General features: G+C 42.4%; 1 protein-coding gene across 1 annotated transcript in view; it reads right to left on the bottom strand.

The window, feature by feature from the left end:
• Positions 1–173: 173 nt before the first annotated feature.
• The window catches only part of STRA8 (stimulated by retinoic acid 8), a 31,164-nt gene continuing 9,070 nt past the window's right edge, over positions 174–22,267 (bottom strand). The window contains exons 2-8 of the mRNA XM_033951752.1: positions 20,600–20,675; positions 15,917–16,001; positions 15,404–15,556; positions 14,670–14,958; positions 13,609–13,685; positions 11,552–11,654; positions 174–530 (exon numbers count right to left, since the gene is read on the bottom strand). Coding sequence (XP_033807643.1) covers positions 456–530; positions 11,552–11,654; positions 13,609–13,685; positions 14,670–14,958; positions 15,404–15,556; positions 15,917–16,001; positions 20,600–20,675 — 858 coding nt within the window. The 3' untranslated portion in view covers positions 174–455. The remainder of the gene's footprint in view (positions 531–11,551; positions 11,655–13,608; positions 13,686–14,669; positions 14,959–15,403; positions 15,557–15,916; positions 16,002–20,599; positions 20,676–22,267) is intronic.

The following is a 22,267-nucleotide window of genomic DNA, read 5'->3' on the forward strand; positions in this document are numbered from 1 at the left end:
GTGCAGCAGTAGGGAAAAAAAATGGACAAAATCTTCCCAGAGTTCACTGAGTAGATATGAATGACATGGCAAGACGGCCTCATAAAGCCCAACTATCCACAGTAGTCACCCAGGGCACTTGCATATCTCCTAGAGAGGGTCTTCTGTATTTCCTAAAGTATGCTTTCACTTTGTAAACATGTACTTAAGTTTTTATTCTCAGAGCCAGACCTGGGCTCCTGGAGATATCCAGGCACTGTTCAAATTTAAAGTCTACAACCTGTTGGCCTCATTCGCCGTAAACCCCAAGTGGCTCAGAGTCCAGCAAAAAAAAAAAAAAAAACCCACAGCTGTAAAATCTTTAAAACAATCCATTCTGTGAGGGGAAAAGCTCAGGAGTGAAGGACGGGAATGTTAACGGAATTATTTCAGCACTGAGAGAGAGAGAGGCGTCCCTGCAAAGGACAGCTTGCCATCTACAAATCTTCGTCATCAAAAGTTTCCGTACAACGCAGCATCACTGTCTCATAATCAAACTGAAGTCCCATGTCCTGTAAAACAGCAGAAATGCATGTTGTTAATTTGGACAGTGCGCTTGGCAGGGGCTTCCTTTTCTGTCCTCTGTCGCGATCTGGAGTCTGGAATGCTTCCAGGGCCAGATTAAGACATGGGCAAACTAGGCAAACACCTAGGGTTCAATAGTTTTTTTTTTGGGGGGAGGGGTTGTCAAATGTACTCAGGACTCAAGAAGCTGGAATTGCCAACTGTGTGGGTTTATTTGCATTCTACAGATTTATAAATTAACTGTCTTAAAACCAAAACAGTAGTTAGTTACTGTTTGGATATTTTTCAGAGTTTATCCCTCTACAAGTCTCCAATCCTTGCCCTTCCAGTGCGGAGACTGTGGTAGGATACAGTCAGTGGGAAGGCTGCTGAAGGAGATTTTGAGCTGCAAGTACTGTTTTGGGAAGTGGGGGGGAAGGAGTTCTGCTTGGAGTAGGGTTAACCAGACGTCCGGGAAAACCTGGTCATGCCCTCTTTTTAGAGGTCCGTCCAGGTGCCTGGACGGACCTTCCAAAGCTTGGCAGTTTGTCTGAGTTTTGGAAAGCGCCAACGAGCTCCAGCTGCATCTGGGGGGGGCCTCTGAGCATGCGCGGATGACGTCATACAGCCATACCTGCTCCAGGCCCTCCAGGCGCGACTGGAGTTCGTGGGGGGAAGAAGAGAGGTGGCTAGGTGGGGGTGGGGCTGGAGGCGGAAACTGGGCGTGGCTGGGTCAGAAGGGAGTGGGCTGGAGGCAGAACAGGGCGGGGCCACGTGTCTGGGGTTTTGCAGCCCAAAATACAAGTGTGTGGGTGTGTGTTTGTGTATCTGAACAGCTAGCCTAACTTCGGAATCCATGTGCAACTTTTTATTTCATTATTTTTTAATTTATAACATTTTTATTGAAGAAATCAGTAAATATACAATAATAATATAATACAATAAAATAGTCATTAAAATAAAATAAATTTTTTATTTTTAATTGGCGTGCTAATTGACCGTGCCAGTTTTCATCCAATCATTTAAAAAAAAAAAAAAATGACATGACTAAGGCCTAGATTCACTAACAATAGCGACTCAATCGCTGTTGGCCGATTTTCCAACAGCGATGGATTCACTATTAAGTTTGCATGCAAATGATTTGCATGGAGGTGCAGATCATTTGCATGCAATCTCCCTGACTCAATCGCTCACTGAGCGATTGAGTCAGGGCAGAGTCCTGACAGTTGTGACAGGAGGCTTTTTTTTCTTTCATTTTTTAAAAATGCAACAGATATTTTACATGTATTACACACGAAAAATATCTGGCCAATAAAAAAAATAAAAGAAAGAAAGAAAAGAAAAAAGACTCCCTCCCTTCCTGAACCCAAAAAATGGCAGGAGAGATGCCGACTCCTTCCTTCCCTTCCCTCCCCCCCTAAAACAAACACGGACGTCCTGGTCCCCTCCCCGTACCTCTAAAATTTGGGAGCAGGAGGGGTGCTCAGTTCCTCCTGCTCCTTGGCCTCCTCCAGGTCTGCAGCAGTTGGGTTTTAGGATAGTAAAACCCAATTCCAAATAGCCAAGCAATTGTTAGTGAATCAATCGCTTGGCTATTTTGCATGGGATTTTACTAATTTGCACGGGTGGATCGGATCGGGGAGGAGATTGATCGGACAGCAGTTTGGTGAATCGGGTCGGGGAGCACGAAAGATTGCAAAAAAACAGTAAAACTGGTCTTGCGACCCATTGTTACAGGATTGCCAAGTTTAGTGAATCTAGGCCTACGCCAAGGAGTGGAGCGACGCCTACAATGTAAGTAGAATCTGGCCCTCAGTCCTTCCACACTAACTATAAGCTGTGTGTACCATGTAGCTGGACGCTAGGTACCACGCTAGCTTTGCACTTGGCACGCATTAATTTCCTGTATTAAAAGGCGTTAATTGTAAAATCTGACTCGCTTTAGCAAAAGGGCCTCTGTGCTGGCAAGGCAATCTGTTCGTGTACCGCAACGAAAACATAAAAATGACATTTTATGTTCCCTAACCTATTTAATTTTTATATTTTCTTAATAATAATAATAATAATAATTTATACCGCCAGACCATGAATGGTTCAAGGCGGTTCACAACAAATAATGCTCAACATTCAGCAGATAAACAATTCAGAAGCAATACAGTCAAACCGCAAACTGAGCATTGACTCGATTTGCGAGCAACACCCCCCCCCCGAGAACTGGCATCGCTCCCCCTCCGCTCGCAAACGCCCCCCCCACCCCCGCGCGAACTTCCACTCCCCACCTGAACAGCATTCAATCTTACCCCCCCATCTGGCACTGGCATACAGCCCACAGGAGAGAGCGAGAACCAGAAGGCCTTGAGCATGCGCAGATGCTCAAGGCTCAGGCAAGAGGCAGGAACTTCTTTCACCGGCACCGGCACATCCTGTGGGCTGCATGCCGGTTCCAGATGGGGGTAAGATTGAATGCTGTTCAGGTGGGGAGTGCTGGTTCGCGAGAGGGGGGGGAGCGATGCCGGTTCTCAGGGGGGGGGGGGGATGGAGCAGCGCCGCTGGCCTTGGGGGTGGGGGTGGGTGGGAACGTATCAAGTGAGTTTCCCTTACTTCCTATGGGGAAACTTGCTTTGATATACGAGTAATTTGGTTTACGAGCATGCTTCTGGAACTATTATGCTCATAAACCAAGGTTCTACTGTACATCAGTTTCATAGAAAATGTAAAACAGTACATAAAAATAAGATCAACTCTACCTACCAGGACCAATCCCCTCGAACTGTTCCCCATTATCCCAGACCCGGGTATATCTAACCCAGACCCAGGATCCAAAACAGACCTTAGCTGGAAACAATTCTTAACAATAGACTGGCAAACCTTTAATACTTACTACAACAAATACTCCCACTCCTTCTGCAAATTGGACACATGCCCACCAAACATCATGAAAACTGCCCCGAGCCTCTTCAAAGCAAACATGATGACATGGGTTAACTCCCTATTGTCCACAGGAAACTTCCCGCCAGAGCAAGGTCACATTATGATTACCCCTATTATAAAAAACGCAAAAGAATCACCAAATTCCCCATCAAACTACAGACCGATTGCAAGCATCCCCCTATTCACCAAAATAGCAGAAGGGGTGGTAAAGGCTGAACTCTCCACATACCTAGAAAAATTCAACATCCTAAGCGCCAATCAATCAGGCTTTCGCGCAGACCACAGCACTGAAACCATCATAGCTGCCCTTCTTGACCAACTCCACACGCTCTTTAGTCAAGGCTCCAGTGCCTTAATTATACAACTAGATCTGAGCAGTGCCTTTGACCTGATCGACCACACCATTCTCCTGGAATGCCTGGCACACATTGGCATCTCTGATCAGGTCCTCAACTGGTTTCAGGAGTTCCTAAAAAATAGATCCTACAAGGTACTCAAGAACAACTCTTTCTCATATAGCTGGGACAACATCTGCGGTGTCCCGCAGGGCTCCCCCCTATCCCCCACTCTGTTCAATATCTACCTGGCCTCCCTAGGTAACCTCCTACATACCCTCAAGCTCAAATTTTTCATCTACGCAGATGATATCACAATAGCCATCTCTCTAACCAGTTTCTCACCAGAACTACTCGACTACATTACAAACATTCTCAATCAGATTGAACTCTGGATGCTATCATTCAGGCTGAAACTAAACCCTGACAAAACAAAATTTTTTCTAGCCACCCCCAAAGATAAAATCAGGGACACTACAATTCAACTGAAAGGAATGACTTTCTCCCTCGAGCATACCTTAAAAATTATGGGAGTCACCTTGGACAAAAATTTATCCTTAGAAAATCACACCGACCTCATAGTCAGGAAATGCTTCTTGGCACTTTGGAAACTCCACACCATAAAAAAAATACTTCGATGACACCTCTTTCCGCCTACTAGTGCAAACCTCCATTCTCAGCATTCTAGACTACTGCAATATTATCTACCTGAACTCCATGAAGAAAACTACCAGGAGACTAAAAATGATCCAAAACACCGCCATTCGCCTCATCTATGGCCTAAAGAAATGGGAACATATTACCCCGTTTTACCACCAACTCCACTGGCTGCCATTCGAATCCAGAGTGCTTTTCAAGTTCGCATGCTTCTGCTACAAATCGGTAAATGGCTTTTCGCAAAGATACATCAATCCCCACTTTAACCTTTACTGCACCAACAAGAAATCCCACAGAATTCAGGTGTTCGCCTTCCCTTCGCTAAAGCTGTGTCATCTCAAAAGATTCCTAGACAAAACCTTCGCCTTCCAAGCAGCCAAGCTGAACCCACGGCTAGCCTAAATGATACTTGAGGCCCCCACTTACCTCGGCTTCAGAAAACTACTCAAAACTCACCTATTCAGCAAACAAGACCCTTAACCATCCCCTTCCGGCAATCGCCTGGCCTTCGCTCGGCTCATCTCCGCCTCCACGATCGCTTCTTTCTCCCCTCTCTTCTCCCCTCTTCCTTCTTCATCTGCCAAGCTCGGCTAATTTTGTTGTTAATTTGATAAATTGTTGTAAATCTGCATGTCAATGCGGATCCTAACCTAATTGATGTGAACCGCCTAGAACTCGTTGGGTATGGCGGTATATAAGAATAAAATTATTATTATTATTAAAAGCATAAGCTTAAGTTACAAATTTATTGAATAGTTGTGTCTTTAATATTTTTTTTTTCCATGAAAATTTTATTGATTTTATAATAAAACCAGTGTAACAGAGGCACAGAGTACAAACAATGTTACATAAGGATATAAATCAAATACATTCATACATTAGAGGTCTGCAAATAGTTCAGTAAAGGGGACCAACAAGAATTAGCAGAACGAAGTTGACCTTTACATTCGTAGAATGCCATTTCAAATTTATGATGTTGTAAAACTAAATTCCACCAATGTTGGACATGAAGTAAGTTTGCAGATTTCCAATGAGTTAGAATCAATTTCTGAGCAAGTATGATTAATATATCAAACAATTTTCTTTGAGAGTCCAATAGGTCAATATGTATGGAGTGTGATTTGAACATTATAATAGATAAAGATAACTGACTATCTAAATGAAACATTGATTTCATGATGGACCAGACATCTTGCCAGAAAGAGATTACAAATGAGCATTCAAAGATCATATGAATCAATGAACCTTGACCCGTTTTGCAGTTCCAACATACCCTGTTTCCCCGATGGTAAGACACTGTCTTATTTTTTTTTGGAAGGCCAAAATATGCTCTAGGGCTTATTTTCGGGGGGATGCCTTATTTACCCATGAAGAAGACTACAGTACACAGTTATTGTTGAAAATCGTACCGTGTATGGCCAGCTTTATCCATCATACCATATATTGTACCATTTAATGTCCCCAATGTTCTCCATCAGGGAAACACAGTAAAGAGATTATTCTGTAGTGCAGCATCAGAGGGGACTTGACAATGTGAAACCATTGTTTATATACCGTATGCATTTTAAACAGGCTTTATATACAGTAAGTGGTATTGCTTACAGCAAAAGAAACCTGTCTGCGTGTCTCACTTTTGGATGTTCTGGCCGTGAACAAACTCCTGCAGTCTCCGTTAGGGAGGGATGAGGGAAGCTGCCTGTGTTTCCTTGCGCGGAGTCACGTGCGCGCGCTGCAGTCCTGTCACTTCCTCCTCTTCACTTCATGACGAGGCGCGGCACGCAGCCATGGAGGCAAATACGGTAGACGGAGGGACCAAACGGAGTCACCCACCGTACCACCCGATTCGGGTAAGCGCAGGTATCGGTGGGTGGCTTATTTGCGGGGGGGGGGGGTGCCTTATTTTACATTTTTTTCTAAAAAGGGGGGGGCTGTATTATTTGATGGCCCTGCCTTATCATCGGGGAAACACGGTACATTAGAAGGTAAGAGACCTGCAATACATAATTTATGGGGGGTCCATAGAGCCTTATGATACAAAAAGTACATAGACTGTAATGTACTAGCTGATGATAGGGACCTCAGAGATTTAGACCAAAGAAGCGCCCATGCTTTATTACCTAATTGATGTTCACAATCTTTTTCCCAAATACCCATAAGTGAGTTATTAGGTAAGTTATCCCGAATTAGGGCCAATTTATATATTTTAGAAGCAGTATGTCCTGTTGTCAATAGGGCTGAAGCAAGATTAGAGATGGTCGGTTGAAGAGCAGTAATAAGTTGAAGAGAGACATTGTTTGAAATACAATGATGAAGCTGCATCCATTGAAAGTAAGCTGAAGACAGAAGAGTACATTTAGTTTGTAAGGTGGAGAAAGGAAGTAATTTAAGATTAGTATCTACGATATCTTTTAGGAAGAAAATTCCTTTGTCCATCCATTCTTTCCATAAGAAAGGTTTTTTGTCTATGAGAATATTTGGGTTATACCATAGAGAGGTATATAAAGAAGTAGCATAAGAACTTTCCAGAGTGGAATCAAAATCTAAGAGACATTGGATTGTCGATTGTATCAAGGGATATATAGATGGGCTACGTGTTGCTGTTAGATAGGCAGAAGGAGGGAGAGGAGCCATCATTTGTTTTTCAATCTCAAGCCAAACTGGTGAGTTAGGGTCTTGGTTGGAAAACCAGTATAGGCCTTGATGAGTGATGAAAGCTTTGTGATATGTACAAAAATCGGGAAAAAGAACTCCACCAGCTTCCTTTTTCAATTTAAGTTTTTTAAGTGCTATCCTGAGTTGTTTATTTTTCCAAAGGAAGGAAGACAAAAGGGAATCTATCTTTTTGTAGAAAGCCGGAGGAAAAAGACAAGGGATCATAAGTAAAATGTAATTTATTTTGGGCATGAACATCATTTTTATTGTTTCCAGACGACCCCACCATGAAAGGAATAGAGGGTGCCAAGAGTGAATTAAGGTTTTAACAAGTTTAAGTATTTTCTGTGTGTTGACTTCCATAGTTTCCGAAAGGGATTGAGTAAGTTCGATACTTAGGTATTTTAACTTGTTGGAGGCCCAAATTAAGTTATAAGGTTGAACCATAGCTGGAGTAGCATAAGGATTTAAAGGAAGAGATTCCGTTTTATCCTGATTAAGTTTGTAGCCTGAGAAAGAGGAGTAACTAATTATAGTATTGAGAAGTTCTGGAATCGAGGTTTCCGGATTAGATAGATATAGGAGAACATCATCTGCATAAGCAGATAGTTTAACTTCAGTAGAATTGCATATTATGCCAGAAATATTTGGGTTCTGCCTAATTTGGATAAGTAAAGGTTCTAGGGCGAGGTTAAACAAATATGGAGAAAGAGGACAACCCTGTCTGGTTCCTCTATAAAGTTGAAAGGTGGAAGAAAGAGAATTATTCGCAATTATTCGAGCTGACGGAGAAGTGTAGAGGACTCTAATCATTTGAAGAAACGGGGATTGAGCTCCAAACCACTCTAAGATATGAAATAGATAATTCCATTCAATTCTATCAAAAGCCTTCTCGGCCTCAAGAGATAAGGCTATAACTGGATCTGGTAAGTTGCTGGCTATATGTGAAAGATGGAAGAATAGTCTAGAATTATCTGCAATGAGTCGATTAGGCATGAAGCCAATTTGATTAGAATGAATAACTTTATGAATAACCTTTTTTATTCTGTTCGCCAATATTTTAGCATATATCTTATAGTCTACGTTCAATAACGATATAGGTCTATAATTTTGTACTTTCAAATGATCTTTGTTAGGCTTTGGAATGACAGTAATCATTACCTCGCTAAAACGGCTTCGTTGGACTATATCTGGGGAAATATATCGAAATACCTCTAGAAGATGATGTAAGAGATCCTTTTGAAAAATTTTGTTAAATTCTACAGGAAGACCGTCTGCACCTGGTGATTTATTTGAGTTTAGCTGCTTCAATACAATAAGAATTTCCTCTGTAGTAATGGTTTGATTTAAAGCAGTATTATCTGAATCAGACCAAACTGGTCGATGCAAATTTGAAAGAAAGGAATTTAAAGAGGCTAAATCAGGTGAAGCTTCAGATCGATATAAACTCTGATAGTACTCCTGAAAAACCTCCAAAATACCAGAATATGAAGTGATAGTAGAGTCATTCTTATTATGGATCACAGGGATTTGAATTTTACGTTGTTTTCTCTTCAAATATGAAGCTAACATTTTACCACTTTTGTTTCCCTCCGCATAATATTTGGCTTCACTGAGGAAGATTTGCATCCCCGCTTGTTTGGAAATAAGACGGCTATATTGATATTTAAGTTGATATAGAGTATTATATTGTTTGGGATCTTTTGTAGTGCTATACGTGTGTTCCTGATTTAGAATTTGAGCTTCCAAATCTGTTATAATGGCTCTATCAGTTTTGGATTTATGAGAAGCAATGGAAATGAATTCTCCTCTTAATGAGGCCTTAAATGCTTCCCATGTATTTAATGGATTGGTATCAGAAATGGTATTAGAGACAAAAAAGTCTTGAATAAATTTCTTAATATGCTCTACTATTGCATCATCTTCAAGGAGAGAAAGTTGCAATCTCCATGAAGGGGATCTAGGGATTGGCGTTGTATTCCATAAGAAAGTGCCAGATACTAGCGAATGGTGTGAAATGAGAATCGGAGAGATGTAAGTGTTAATAATAGAATTGAGAAAAGGAGGAGAAACAAAAATATAATCTAAACGGGAGAAACTATTGTGTGGAATAGAATGAAATGTATAATCTCTATCTGTAGGGTGCTGAAGCCTCCAAACATCTAATAATTGAAGATGCGTAATAAGTGATTGAAAGGAAACATGAGATTTTTGTGGAGACAGTGTGGATTTCGATTGTTTATCTAAATACAGATCTAAAGGAAGATTGAAATCCCCTGCCATAATAATTGGCAGAGGTTCAAACGTGTGTATAGTAATTAATAAATCAAGAAAAAATTCTGGAGAGGACTATTGGGTGCATAAACGTTTATCAAAAGAAATGGAGCATTATGAATAGTGATCTGCAATATTATCCATCTACCATTAGAATCAATAGCTTGACTAAGGATCCTAGGTTGTATAGATTTAGAAAATAGTATAGATACTCCTCCTCTTCTACCCAACGAAGGAGAATCAATCCCAGAAGAGATCCAGTTATAGGATTTAATCAGAGAGAAAGTGGAGGAAAGATGTGTTTCTTGTAACATTATAATATCTGGTGATTTCTGTTTTAAGTGAATTAGGACCTTCTTCCTTTTTATAGGGTTATTAAGCCCATTAACATTCCATGAGACAACAGTGACAGGTAATTGCTTATCTGAAGTCATAAATGCGCATTATGTACATATCAATCACTGAACAATTATACTAAAAGAAAAAAATGAAGTTCCCTTCAGTGAAGTATAAAGAAGGAAATATAAAATAGTAGTCATTGCGTAAAAAAAGAAAATTATCCAATGAAACATGGCTTGTGATTAATTAATCACAAAAAATTGCACCCTCCAAAATACAGGACAAAAAAGTCACCTTTCTTTACAAAAAGGGAGAAAAGACTTCAGTGTCTAATAGGGGCTCTTTAAGCTTCCCATATAGACAGGCTAGTTTTAAACAGAATTTAATCCTAGCAGACACATCCTTGGTCAGAAAAACTCCCAATTAGTAAGTGAACCTCTATTCTAATTTTCTAATAGTTTTATATATTTTCTTATAGTTTTATATATTTTTTTAAACTTTTCTTCAAACAACAATTGTCAAAAATAGAAGTCACTTATCTGAGCACTTCGATATTCAGGTGTAGTCCTGGAGTAAAGCAAGCAGGAAAAACTGCTCTATGGAAAAAAGCTATCAGTCAAAACATTCTTCCAAAATATCCAACAGGGGCCCCTGTTTCGCAACATGACAGGAGTGGAAGCGGGTGTGTGATCGCTCAAATCCCTGACGAAGCATTTTGTTGCGAAACAGGGGCCCCTGTTGGATATTTTGGAAGAATGTTTTGACTGATAGCTTTTTTCCATAGAGCAGTTTTTCCTGCTTGCTTTTTGATTCTGATGTTTGTGGTAACTGCGATTCTGCTTTGGTAGATTTAGTCGCTGCCATCTCAGTGAGAGAATGAGATATTTATAATCTCGATTATTAAAGTTTATCACTTGCTCCGTGACGATGTTTTAGGATCCGAGGAGGAGAGGAGAGATTATGCAGCCATCTTGTTCTCCAGCTCAATAGCACCCCCTTTAATAATTTTCTAAAAAAGTAATAGGATGAGACTCCTGGCATGATTTTACCAAACCAGGCATTCATTTTGGCTGCCTGAAAAGCAAGGGTTCTCTCGAGAAATCTCCTAAAACGACACGATTTGACGGTTGTGTATGTAAAGAAGTGAACTCCACGTGTGGACTTATTAGAGTGGTATAAAGCAAAATGACAAACAAGATAACCTGGAGACATACCAAAAAATTAATTTAAAGCAAATACAGGCAAATTTAAATAAAACTCTAGCCTCAATAGGCAACCAATGCAGTTTTTGATAGTAAGGGGTAATGTGTTCCCATTTTTTCAGACTGAAAATAAATCAGATTGTGGTGTTTTGTACCACTCTTAGTTTTTTAAAGATTTTCTTAGATAGAACCCTAGCGTTTCAAGCAGGTATACAACAATCTTGGCTAGGTAAATGTTTTCATCAAGCTATGTTATCTTATTGTTCTTTTCAAAAATTAATTAAGACCACTTTGTTCAAAAAGTTTATTACTTAATGAGAGTTTTATTACTGAAACTGTATTTTTATTGATAGCTTATATTTTTACTGATTCACTGTAATTCACTGAATGTCCAGCTCTTTTTAGTGTAAACCGCCTAGAACTTTTGGTTATGGCGGTATAAAAGAATAAAGTTATTATTATTATTATTTTAAACTTTTATTGTAAACCGCTCAGATTTACCCTTGGTTTTATATTTGCGGTATATTAAGTGAACTGAACTTGAAGAAAACTCATTCAGCTAATTCAACCAAACCCGACTGCTGGTTGCAAGTGAGAATGAAATGATCGGACTAAGATTCCTCCCTGATCGCCACTAACCTGAGGAACCGCGCAGAGGTGGGCGCTTAAGAAGGTGACGATCTGCCTGTACATGCAGCAGCCCTCCTTATGCATCTCCCACGTACAACCTTCACATGCTGAGCTGGCAAAAAGAAAAGAAAGCGTTCGCTATAAAAACCCTTCTTCTGCTTTGCCTTCTTACATTTCATGGAGTTATACGGTTGGCTGGATATTAATGTTTTGATAAATGAGGCTGACAAAACTAACCATTAATACCTTTTGTTAATCCACCCACAGCCCTGACCTCCTTCGCCGCTTGTCTTCCAGAAATGAGACTAACACAGGCCCTGATGTAATAAAAGTTTAGAACACACAAGATGCCAGGCTGAGTCAGACCAAGGTCCACTGAACCCTACATCCCACCTCTGACAGTACCTAGTGTGGGTTGCAAGTAGCCAGTGGATCCCAAAAAGTAAACAGAGTTTCTTATAACTCATTTCAAGGGTAAGCAATGGCTTTCCCACTTCTAGCAAGTAATTCTTAATGAATTTTTCCTCCAGGAACCTTCTCCAACCCTCTTTTGAATCCCACTATGTTGGTCACATTGACTTGGCCACATCTTCCACCAACAGATTTCACAGCTTAATTATGTACTATAAGACCCTATATTCAGCCTTCGGTAATGATTGGCAAGCTGTTTCCAGCCACGGACTGAACTAACCCCGGATATTTAAAGCCGGGACACACATGACACCTAGCACTCAATACCCGGGTACGTCCACCAACCTGGAAGTCAGCTGGGTACTTGCCAACACTCAGACCAGTGCTCAGTTAACTTGATGCATCAAATTAGAACAACTCCTGGCTCTTTAAATCGTCCGTCTGGGGTTTACTGGGAATTTTCAGCAGCACTTAAGTGCTATATTTTGGCTAGCTCCATACAGCGGCGTATCAAGGGCGGGGTGGTCCAACCCGGGTGCTGGAGCGGTTGCTGGTCTGCAGTCCGCTGGCTTCCTCCCCATCTGACGTTAACTTCCTGTTCTGGGGCGGGCGCCAACAGCCGTGCGCAGGCAGTCCGCAACCCCGTGACCTAGCGGAGGGGGGCGCTCAAGCCAGAGGAGAGGGTGCTCCACCTCAGGTTCCCACTCTGCCAGGTATGCCACTGGCTCCACATACCTGGAAATTCAATGCCGGAGCCCAGTAATGGATGAAAATTTGGGTTTTCAACTGGTTAAGTGGTGCTGTTTTATCTGTACAAGGGATGAAAACAGCTGCGTAAATGCGCTCTGCAATCACCACCTGCCAGCAAATGAAATATCCGGCCCTTGACTCGGGTTACACTCATGCTATGGTTTCCCTCTAACATTTACTCTGAGGGTGGAATTCTTACACTAGTGACAGCCCCGCACGGACACTTGATTTGGTGGGTGTTTTAGAGCAGTGGTTCCCAACCCTGTCCTGGAGGAACACCAGGCCAATTGGGTTTTCAGGCTAGCCCTAATGAATATGCATGAAGCAAATTTGCATGCCTATCACTTCCATCATATGCAAATCTCTCTCATGCATATTCATTAGGGCTAGCCTGAAAACCCGATTGGCCTGGGGTTCCTCCAGGACAGGGTTGGGAATCACTGGACTAGACTAATGCAACCTGATTCTCACTGGCCTTCCACTAAACCAGGGGTAGGCAATTCCGGTCCTCGAGAGCCGAAGCCAGGTCTTCAGGATCTCCACCATGAATATGTATGAGATGGATTTGCATGCACTGCCTCCTTGAGATGCAAATCTATCTAGTGCAGTGGTTCCCAACCCTGTCCTGGAGGAACACCAGGCCAATCGGGTTTTCAGGCTAGCCCTAATGAATATGCATGAAGCAAATTTGCATGCCTATCACTTCCATCATATGCAAATCTCTCTCATGCATATTCATTAGGGCTAGCCTGAAAACCCGATTGGCCTGGTGTTCCTCCAGGACAGGGTTGGGAATCACTGTTTTAGAGCACCTGTATACACTGAGCGGTTCTAACCTATGCGCACGTCTTTCATGCTCACGCGTTATAGGGCAGGCGATAAAACACATTTCTTATGAGAATTACCTAGGACAGGACATTCCTTGCATTTCACCCCTGTCCAGGAAACCGGAAGCCAAATCAAAGGCGTCCTCAAACAGAATCTGCAATGGCAAAATGAAACCAATGAAATGCAGTCAGGCATCAACAGGAGTTCACTGCTCTAGTTCAGGCTTTAAACCAGAAATCTCTAAAACAAAGGAGTGTGAAGGGGGGGGGGATGAGGAGAGCTTTAATTGCAGTCCACTCTTTACCTCCTGGAGGAGCTTAGATAGGGTTATCAGAAAATCTGGGAAAACCCGGAGAGGCCCTCTTTTTAGAGGGATTTCCAAAACCTGGCAGTTTGTCCAGGTTTTGGAAGTCCCCAAGCTCGGGGACGCGTCTGGAGGCCCTCTGCGCATGTAAGGACATCGATGCAATGATGTCATAAGCGCGCACGCATGTGCATGATGTCATTGGATCGACGCACGCGCAGAGGGCCTCCAGACCTAAGGGAAGGAGGCAGGAGGTTTGGCTGGGGGCAAAATAGGGTGGAACGGGACGGGGCCAGTTATCCCCTTTTTTTAAAGAGGAAATCTGGCAACCCTAAGCTCAGATGCTCTTCCTTTCCACTGGTCTTTTGCTTAAGACTGAGAACCAGCGCAAGACTCTCCGGGGCAGGGGGAAGACATGTGGCAAATGCAGCAGCAAAGGGTTTCCCAGTTAAATTATCAACAAGGGCCCCAAAGCTGAATGGGGGTGGGGGTGGGAATCTATTTCAAAAAAACACAGGTGTATCTACAACGAGGGGGTCATCTCATTAACCATGCCATTCAGCACCACATAGGATGCTTGAATGAAATTTACACTACTGGGTTAATACCCTGCTGTCTGACCTAATTAAGGTGATAAGAACTGGATCAATCTTTCATTTTTACATAAGAATTCATTACTGCTGTGGAAGGCTTGGTCAGGTTACAATTGTTCACCCTACCGGCCCACACCTTCAGGAACTCTAATTAAATTGCCACCTCCCCCAACAAGAAACCCAGCTCTCCTCTTCCTTAGAAATCGGAGATTTAACCCCTTCTCCTACGGCTATGACTTACCTCTTCAGAGGTAGAAGAGACCAGAGACCCACTGGCCTCCTGACTGTCAGCGCCACTGTCTCTTACGCTACTCTCTGCGCATTCTACTTTTTGATAGGACAGCAGGGGGCACGTCAGGGAGTTCTCCCTCTGGCTGCAGTACTGCAAAATGCTGGCTCTTCTCTCCTCAGGCAGTTCTTGCCACAAGTAAGAAATGGCTTTGGAGACAACAGGGAGGGTAACCTCTTCAGGAGACACGATGCGGTTCTCAACCAGCAGGTCCACCGTCTGCTTATAAAAATACAGGTATCTGTAGCACCAGAGACAAGATTAAGACATTTAGACCGGGCTCTTGAGCTGGGGATTCTCTGAACCCCACTGAAGGCCCTGACAGTACTGATCTGTATTTGACTGGCTGAGCAACATCTGCCTGTTGCCTGCTCGACCAATCAAATTCAGAGCCTCAGGGCCTTTAGGGTGTGGGGCGAATCCCCTGAAAGCCCTGACCGCACGTTAAGTGCTGGACCGGCTCTGGAAACCTGGAAATTCGATGCTGGACATGACCTGACACTGAATTTCCGGGGAAAACACTGGAGGCAGTCAGCATAACGCTGATCGTTGGCCGAGTATTTGGCCCATAAATTTTTTACCTCCCCCCCCCCCAGAAAGCATCTCTTGTCACCCAGCGCTCGTCAGTTCCCCTATTTCATTGAGCATCCTTCATAAGGTAACACACATGGCTGCTTTAAATGCACCTTTCAAATTCCATCAGATCCGGAGATGACGTGACGGGAGACTGGACGGGTTCTGGTTTTACATCCTCTTCCACTGAATCTCTCTCATATTCTTTAATCAAGTACCAGACTGCGGACCTGTTCTCGCTCACAGGCTCTGAGGAGGGCACAGCACTAAAACGAACAGCATACAGGACACCAAAACCAGGCAGAGGAAGAAAGACTAGTCAAGTTTTTCAACATTAGCCCAGCTGTAACGCTGAGCAAGTCGATTTGACCCTTACTTAATAACTGGCAAATTCTATGCAGCCCGGCATCTATCTTAATTAATAGGTGCCGATAACTGGCACTTAACACCTCAAAACTGGATTTAATTGGACTTAAGTGTTAGGCGCTGTTAATAAAACTGGGCGAATTTCTTGATAAATCCCAATAAATAAATGAGGCAAGTTTAGGGAGATCTAAAAGCTCATTTTCAGAGTCCACAGAGCGACTTTTAAACTATCGACATGTCTTTACTAACAGTAATATTACCCATGACTGTTGATGAACATGTTGATGTATTCTTCCTTCACTTCCTCTAAACTGGATGGGTTTCCATCTTCTAGGTGAAAGGACTCTGGGTGGAGAAAGACGAATCGTCAGAAACGCAGGTGGCGCTCCATTTTGCTTCTGTCCGAATATTCTGAACGTCTAGCGGTGCGTTTTCAGTAACGGCATGAGGAACTTTCTGTCGCAATCTCGAACACATCAAAGTGTTGGTACCCGTTATCCACCCCCCCCCAAGATGAATTACTGCTTGACCCCTATAGCTGATAAATCTTGAGTATTCATTTTTAACTCAAAATGACATGGGGGGGGGAATCAGAACTTTTTTCTGATGATGCCACTAATGTGTTACCATTTTTCAATAATGTGAATCAGCAATAAGCACACGATTAAGGTGCACTTGACAGCACAATAGGGTTTTGGGCAATAATAATAATAAACAGTTTGTATACCGCAGGACCGTGAAGTTCTATGCGGTTTACAATGATTAAAAATGCTACAAATTGAGTAGAACTGGCAGGTTAAAACTAGTGAATAGCGGCTCTAGAGATCAGTTGTGGGAGAGATTGTACAAATCAACTGCCTAAGGAACAGATATGTTTTTAGGTGTCTCCTGAATTCCCCATAAGTATTAGCATGCAGGTCTTTTACCCCAAAATACTGCTTGATATGAGAGAAGAAGTTTGCTGATGACTTTTGAATTTACATCCTCTAGCCCAGGGATCTCAAAGTAACCTCCTTGAGGGCCGCAATCCAGTCGGGTTTTCAGGATTTCCCCAATGAATATGCGTGAGATCTATGTGCATGCACTGCTTTCAATGCATATTCATTGGGGAAATCCTGAAGACCCAACTGGATTCCGGCCCTCGAGGACCGGAGTTGAACATCCCTGACATAGACAGTCTAATCCAGGGGTCTCAAAGTCCCTCCTCGAGGGCCGGAATCCAGTCGGGTCTTCAGGATTTCCCCAATGAATATGCATTGAAAGCAGTGCATGCACATAGATCTCATGCATATTCATTGGGGAAATCCTGAAAACCCGACTGGATTGCGGCCCTCGAGGGACTTTGAGACCCCTGCTCTAGCCGGACACAATATTGATAGCACCGCCCTGAAACAAAAAAAAACAAAAAAAGCATTTAAAAACCTCCACGAAACATGAAATACCATTAAAGACATGCACAAGTACACAAAATGAATATTTTGGACCCGCACACTTCTAATAACAGAGATGCCAAGAGCGAACCATCCCAAAGAGTGACATTTTTCAGACGGTACATCCAGGGTACAAATCTAGAATGATTTAATTGCAGTGTAGCTTTCAAATGAATCAGGGCAGCATTATACCCTCCTCTTTACAAGTGCCCTGTGGCAAATGCTCCAATGCTCATTCGATTCCTATGGGTGTCAGAGCATTTATTGCTAGGGCTGTGGAGTCATAAGCAATTTTGGGGTTATTGGAGTCGGAGTCAGTGAAAATGTGCCATCTCCAACTCCTAATGAGCTAAATTGTATGTCATGCAAATATTATAATGCTTAAATTTCTTATTTCACAGATAATAATTTGATTAATCCAATTGTTTTCATATGTTTTACTTTTAGAATAAATTTTGATATAAAGTTCTTTGATTACAAAATGTAATATATTTGATGATATTTATATTAGTGACAGTGGCACCTGGAGAATGCCACGAGGACAAAGTTTGACCCCCATTCCCACAAACTCTGTCCCCATGTACCCTGTCTGATCCCATCTGAACAAGCCTCAAATAGTTATGATTTTATATTGAAATCATTAAAAAGAAACAATATTCTGTACAACTGCCATTTTATAAATGCAGAAAGAACAGAGATCATCAAAATCTCCGTCTCCCCTCCCCACCCTCTCACAAATATCCCCTCCACTACCGAGACAACTGAACAAGCCAAAATTACTACATAGAAAATTCACGCCAACGGAATGCCTTGGTCACACACACACACAGAACTCAAGTGACAAATCCATAACTGCTGACCAAAAATGATAAACATAAATTAAACCAAAATCCCAAGAAGCCACACCTTGCATGTAGTACAACACTTATACAGATATATAAATAAAGGAGTCGGAGTCTAAGGTTTTATATACCGACTCCACAGCCCTGTTTACTGAACCGGCCAACGCTGCCGACTTTAGTAAAAAGGGGTAAATGATATAGGCTTTTCTTTGGAACCTCTACAAGTGGGGAGCAATTTGGGTAAGTGTTTTGATCTGAAAATTGTCTTCCACCTAATAGTTAAAAATATGTACATTTCCTCCTCCGTATTCGCGGGGGTTAGGAGCAGAGCCGGCCCGCGAATATCAAAAACCGCAAATAATATTCGGGCCAGTTCTGCCCCTAACCCCCGGCTATTTTAAGCCCTGAAAGCCCCCCTTAAGCCTTACCTAGTGGTCTAGCGGGTTTTCGGGGCAGGAACGATCTTCCTACGCTCCTGCCCTGTGCAGATTGCTCACAGGAAATGGCTGCCTTGAGCTCCTGTCGTCTCTCGAGCCATTTCCTGTGAGCGATCTGCACGGAGCAGGAGCACGGGAAGATCACTCCTGCCCTGAAAACCCGCTAGACCACTAGGTAAGGCTTAAGGGGGGGCTTTTAGGGCTTAAAATAGCCTGAAAAATGGAAATGTATTTTTTGATTTAAAACCGTGGATAAGCAAATCCGTAGATATGGAATTCGCAAATACGGAGGGGGAAGTGTACAATCGGTTTCAGAGCACATGTACTTGGGAAAACGGACAAGACAGCAGATTAGCCTAATAACTCGCTCCACACTCAGAAACACAAAGGGACTGTAATAATAAAAAAACCTATTCTCAAAAAAAGCGATTTCATTTTTTTACTCCTTTACAAAAGCATCATTTTAAATCTCTTCCTAAGGCTCAACCATGCACTGTGGATTTAAAACTCAAAAAGCCACTAGTAGGCTTCAGAAATCTTATAGATTAGCCCAGTGGTTCTTCAACCTGTCCCGAGGAACCCCCTCAAGCTATCCCTAATGAATAAGCATGAGAGAAATTTGCATGCCTCCTACTTTAGAGGCAAATCTTGCTCATGCATAATCATAAGGGATCTCTGGGGGTCTTCCAGGACAGGTGAATTGTTGTATTGAATTATTGTACTTTATAAAATTCAGTAAAGACATTTAAAAAGAGCCACCGGGCTAGAAAATTTGCTCCGATTTTTTCCTACTGTTTGAACCAGTTAGTTTACTTTTCTACGGCTTCCCTCTCATGAAAGCTGTGATTAAGCTCTAAGTGAGAAATAGGTCTCAAAGAGTGTGAGAGTGAGAAAACTTTCAAATGAAGCTGACATACTAATGAGTGAGGCTTGGCATCTCTGTTAATAGTTATGGGGCTTATTTCAGAAGCTCTATTTCTGTTTTGGACATATGAAAACGGACATTTAGACATCTATAATGCATGGACTTCCAAATCCCGATTTTATAAATCCAGAATATGGACATCTAAAAACTGCAGCATGTCCATATGTCAAAAGGGTGTGATCTGGATGGGACTAGGGAGGGGACCAAAAGAAGGACATTCGACTCTGATCACAGAAGGGGTAGGGTTGCCCATGTCCAAAGAAAGATGGACATCCGTAATTAGGCCCAATATTTGGCATATCCAGATTAATGAAAGATGCTTCAACTCAACTGGAGGGAGTAAGGGAAGTCACAGTAGGTATTTTCCTGTCCCTGGAAGGGCTCATAATATATATAACAAAGAATATTATAAATCGCTACAGTGAGATTTAATTTGAACCTGTGAACTCCAGAAGTTTGCTCTAGTTCTCTTAGCGGGCTGCTCTAATCATTAGGTAACCCACAAAGATGTTCACAAATCTATTTTATAATATGGGTGTTCATAGTTTTGGATGTTTCAATTTCTTTGGATGTTCACACTGGATGTTGCTGGCATTTGGAACATCCATTTCTCAAGTATTCTAGGACAGGCTGTAGGTCACCAGATCCTGTTTTAAAATACATGAGAAATGGACAACCCTATTGGACATACAGACTTGAACAAAAGAGAATCAGAAGAGCAAATCCTCCGCGGAACTAAACACAGCAGCAGGAACAACAGCAAAGAAGACAGAACACCAATGGCAAATAAAAGACTGGTGAAATACGGATGACAAGTCTTTTTAAGTCTAGAGTATAACGACTAGACACACGTTGTGTTTCAGCCATGAGTCCTGCCTCAGGAGTCACAATTTATGTAATTATGGATTGCCCCAACATAGATTCTTCACTCTGAGAATAAATCCACTGTGTAAAATTTCTTATCGAGAAGCATCGCATCTTTTCAGTAAGGTTCTCCCTTTTCATTTGATTTGTCGTTCTACCTTACTCTGGGTTTATGCTCAGAGTGAAGAATAAATGTTGACTCCTGAGGCAGACCTCAAGGCCGAAATACGACTCATGTCGAGTCATTACAATATAGACTTAATAAAAGACTCTTCATCCATATTTCACCAGTTTTTTTGTTTGTCCTTGGTGTTCCATCTTTTTTGCTGCTGTATACAGACATGGACATCCATATTCTGAGCTATCAGTGCCATCATTCCGGTGCCAAGCTATATTTCGGTGAAAGAGCTCTTGATCCACTGTGACTGGTAAACCCCTTCCATACCTTTCATCTTCAACAAGCTGTCCAACGTCTGCTCCAACTCCAGAATATACTGCTTCGCTTTATGCAGAATCTGCCACTGTGCAAGGAAATTGTCAAAGGTCAATGAACGCAGCAACACAAGGAGGTCTGGAGGAACCCAAGAACTCATCAGCATTTCCAGACACAATGCTACATACAACAACTGATCTAATTCCTAATGAATCTATGAGCTCTGTCAGTCACAGAAGAGAAAAACTGAAGCATCCAACATCTTTGGCAAGACCCATCTCTAAGAATTATGCTGGTTGATATTCAAGATCACTTAACTGGCCAGAAATGACCGCTGACTGGTTCAGTCGCTTGTTTGGAGCTATCTATTAATTTTCAGTGGCACTTAACTGGTTATTACCACTGAAAATTAGCTGTTCGCATATATGCAGCATATCACATGAAATAAAAACTTGAAACTTAAGTGAAAACTGGCTATTTTGGGGATGGTCCGAGGGTGGAGTTAGCACTTGGCCAGTTAAAATTAATTCTTAAAATTAAACTTAACCGGTCAGGGTAACTGCATAAATGGAATCACATCACAGCCGGTTGTTTTATTTGTAACGACTCCAGTCTTCATTCTGAAGAGAGAGTTGGACAGGGACAGAAATTTCACTCATCCCCACTATTAATTTTCATCCCCCATCCATACCTGCAGGATCAACACTATTATTTACTTGCTCACGGCCCTTCATTTCCCTCCCAACCTCAATAGCCTCCCATGTTTTTTTGGGGGGGATGGTATTCAACCCATAAGTGTTCCAAGCCTCAGTCTGGTCTTCCAGCTGCCTCTCTGGGCATTCCAAGCCTCATTCTGGAGTCACCGGAGATTTTGACTACACTACTGTGGAAATCCCACCACCACTTCTTCCATCCCCACGGGAATTCCGTGGAACTTCTTCCAAATTCGTGGGATTCCCGCAGCCTCCATTCCCGTGTAGCTCTCTAATTCAGAAGTGATTCAGAATCCCCAGAACAATGGAACCACTGTGTGAAGCTGAAATGAAGGGCTGTTATTTCCATATTTCCACCACACTGCTGCCCCCTGGGGGGAGGAAATTCTATAACAGGGCACTGAGAATAAGAGGGTACACATGGACCTATTTCAACCCCATTCTATAAGAAAAAGTAGGTGCTTATTTTTCTTTATAGAATACTAGCACAAGTGACAGAAAAAAAAAGCTTACATTTAAGGTGTGATCACTTACACCATGTGTATAGCTGGTATAAATGTTGGGTGTGACCCAGAACACACCTAAATTACAGAATACTATAATATACATGAGTACTTGCTCTGCCTACACGCCATCAATGCACATGCCCACTAGCGAAGTACATGCCATCAAAGTATGACACATTCTTTTCCCGCTAATCAGCAGTGGCAAGGGGGGCAGTCCACCCTGGACGTCATGTTGATGGTGGCGCCGGTACCCCTCTGCCTCTCCATCCCTCCCAACTCTTCCCATTCCTTCCCTCCATATGCACTTCCCCCCCTTCTCTTCCCCCATACCTCTAGTTGAAGTTCGTGGCGGTCAGCGATGTGCTCTTCACGATCCCGTTGGCTCTCCCAATGACGTCACTTCTGGACGCCACGCATAAGGAGTGACATCAGAGGGAGAGCCAACGGCGTCGTGAGGAGCA

This window comes from Geotrypetes seraphini, chromosome 7 (assembly GCF_902459505.1).
Source record: "Geotrypetes seraphini chromosome 7, aGeoSer1.1, whole genome shotgun sequence".
Classification (NCBI taxonomy): domain Eukaryota; kingdom Metazoa; phylum Chordata; class Amphibia; order Gymnophiona; family Dermophiidae; genus Geotrypetes; species Geotrypetes seraphini.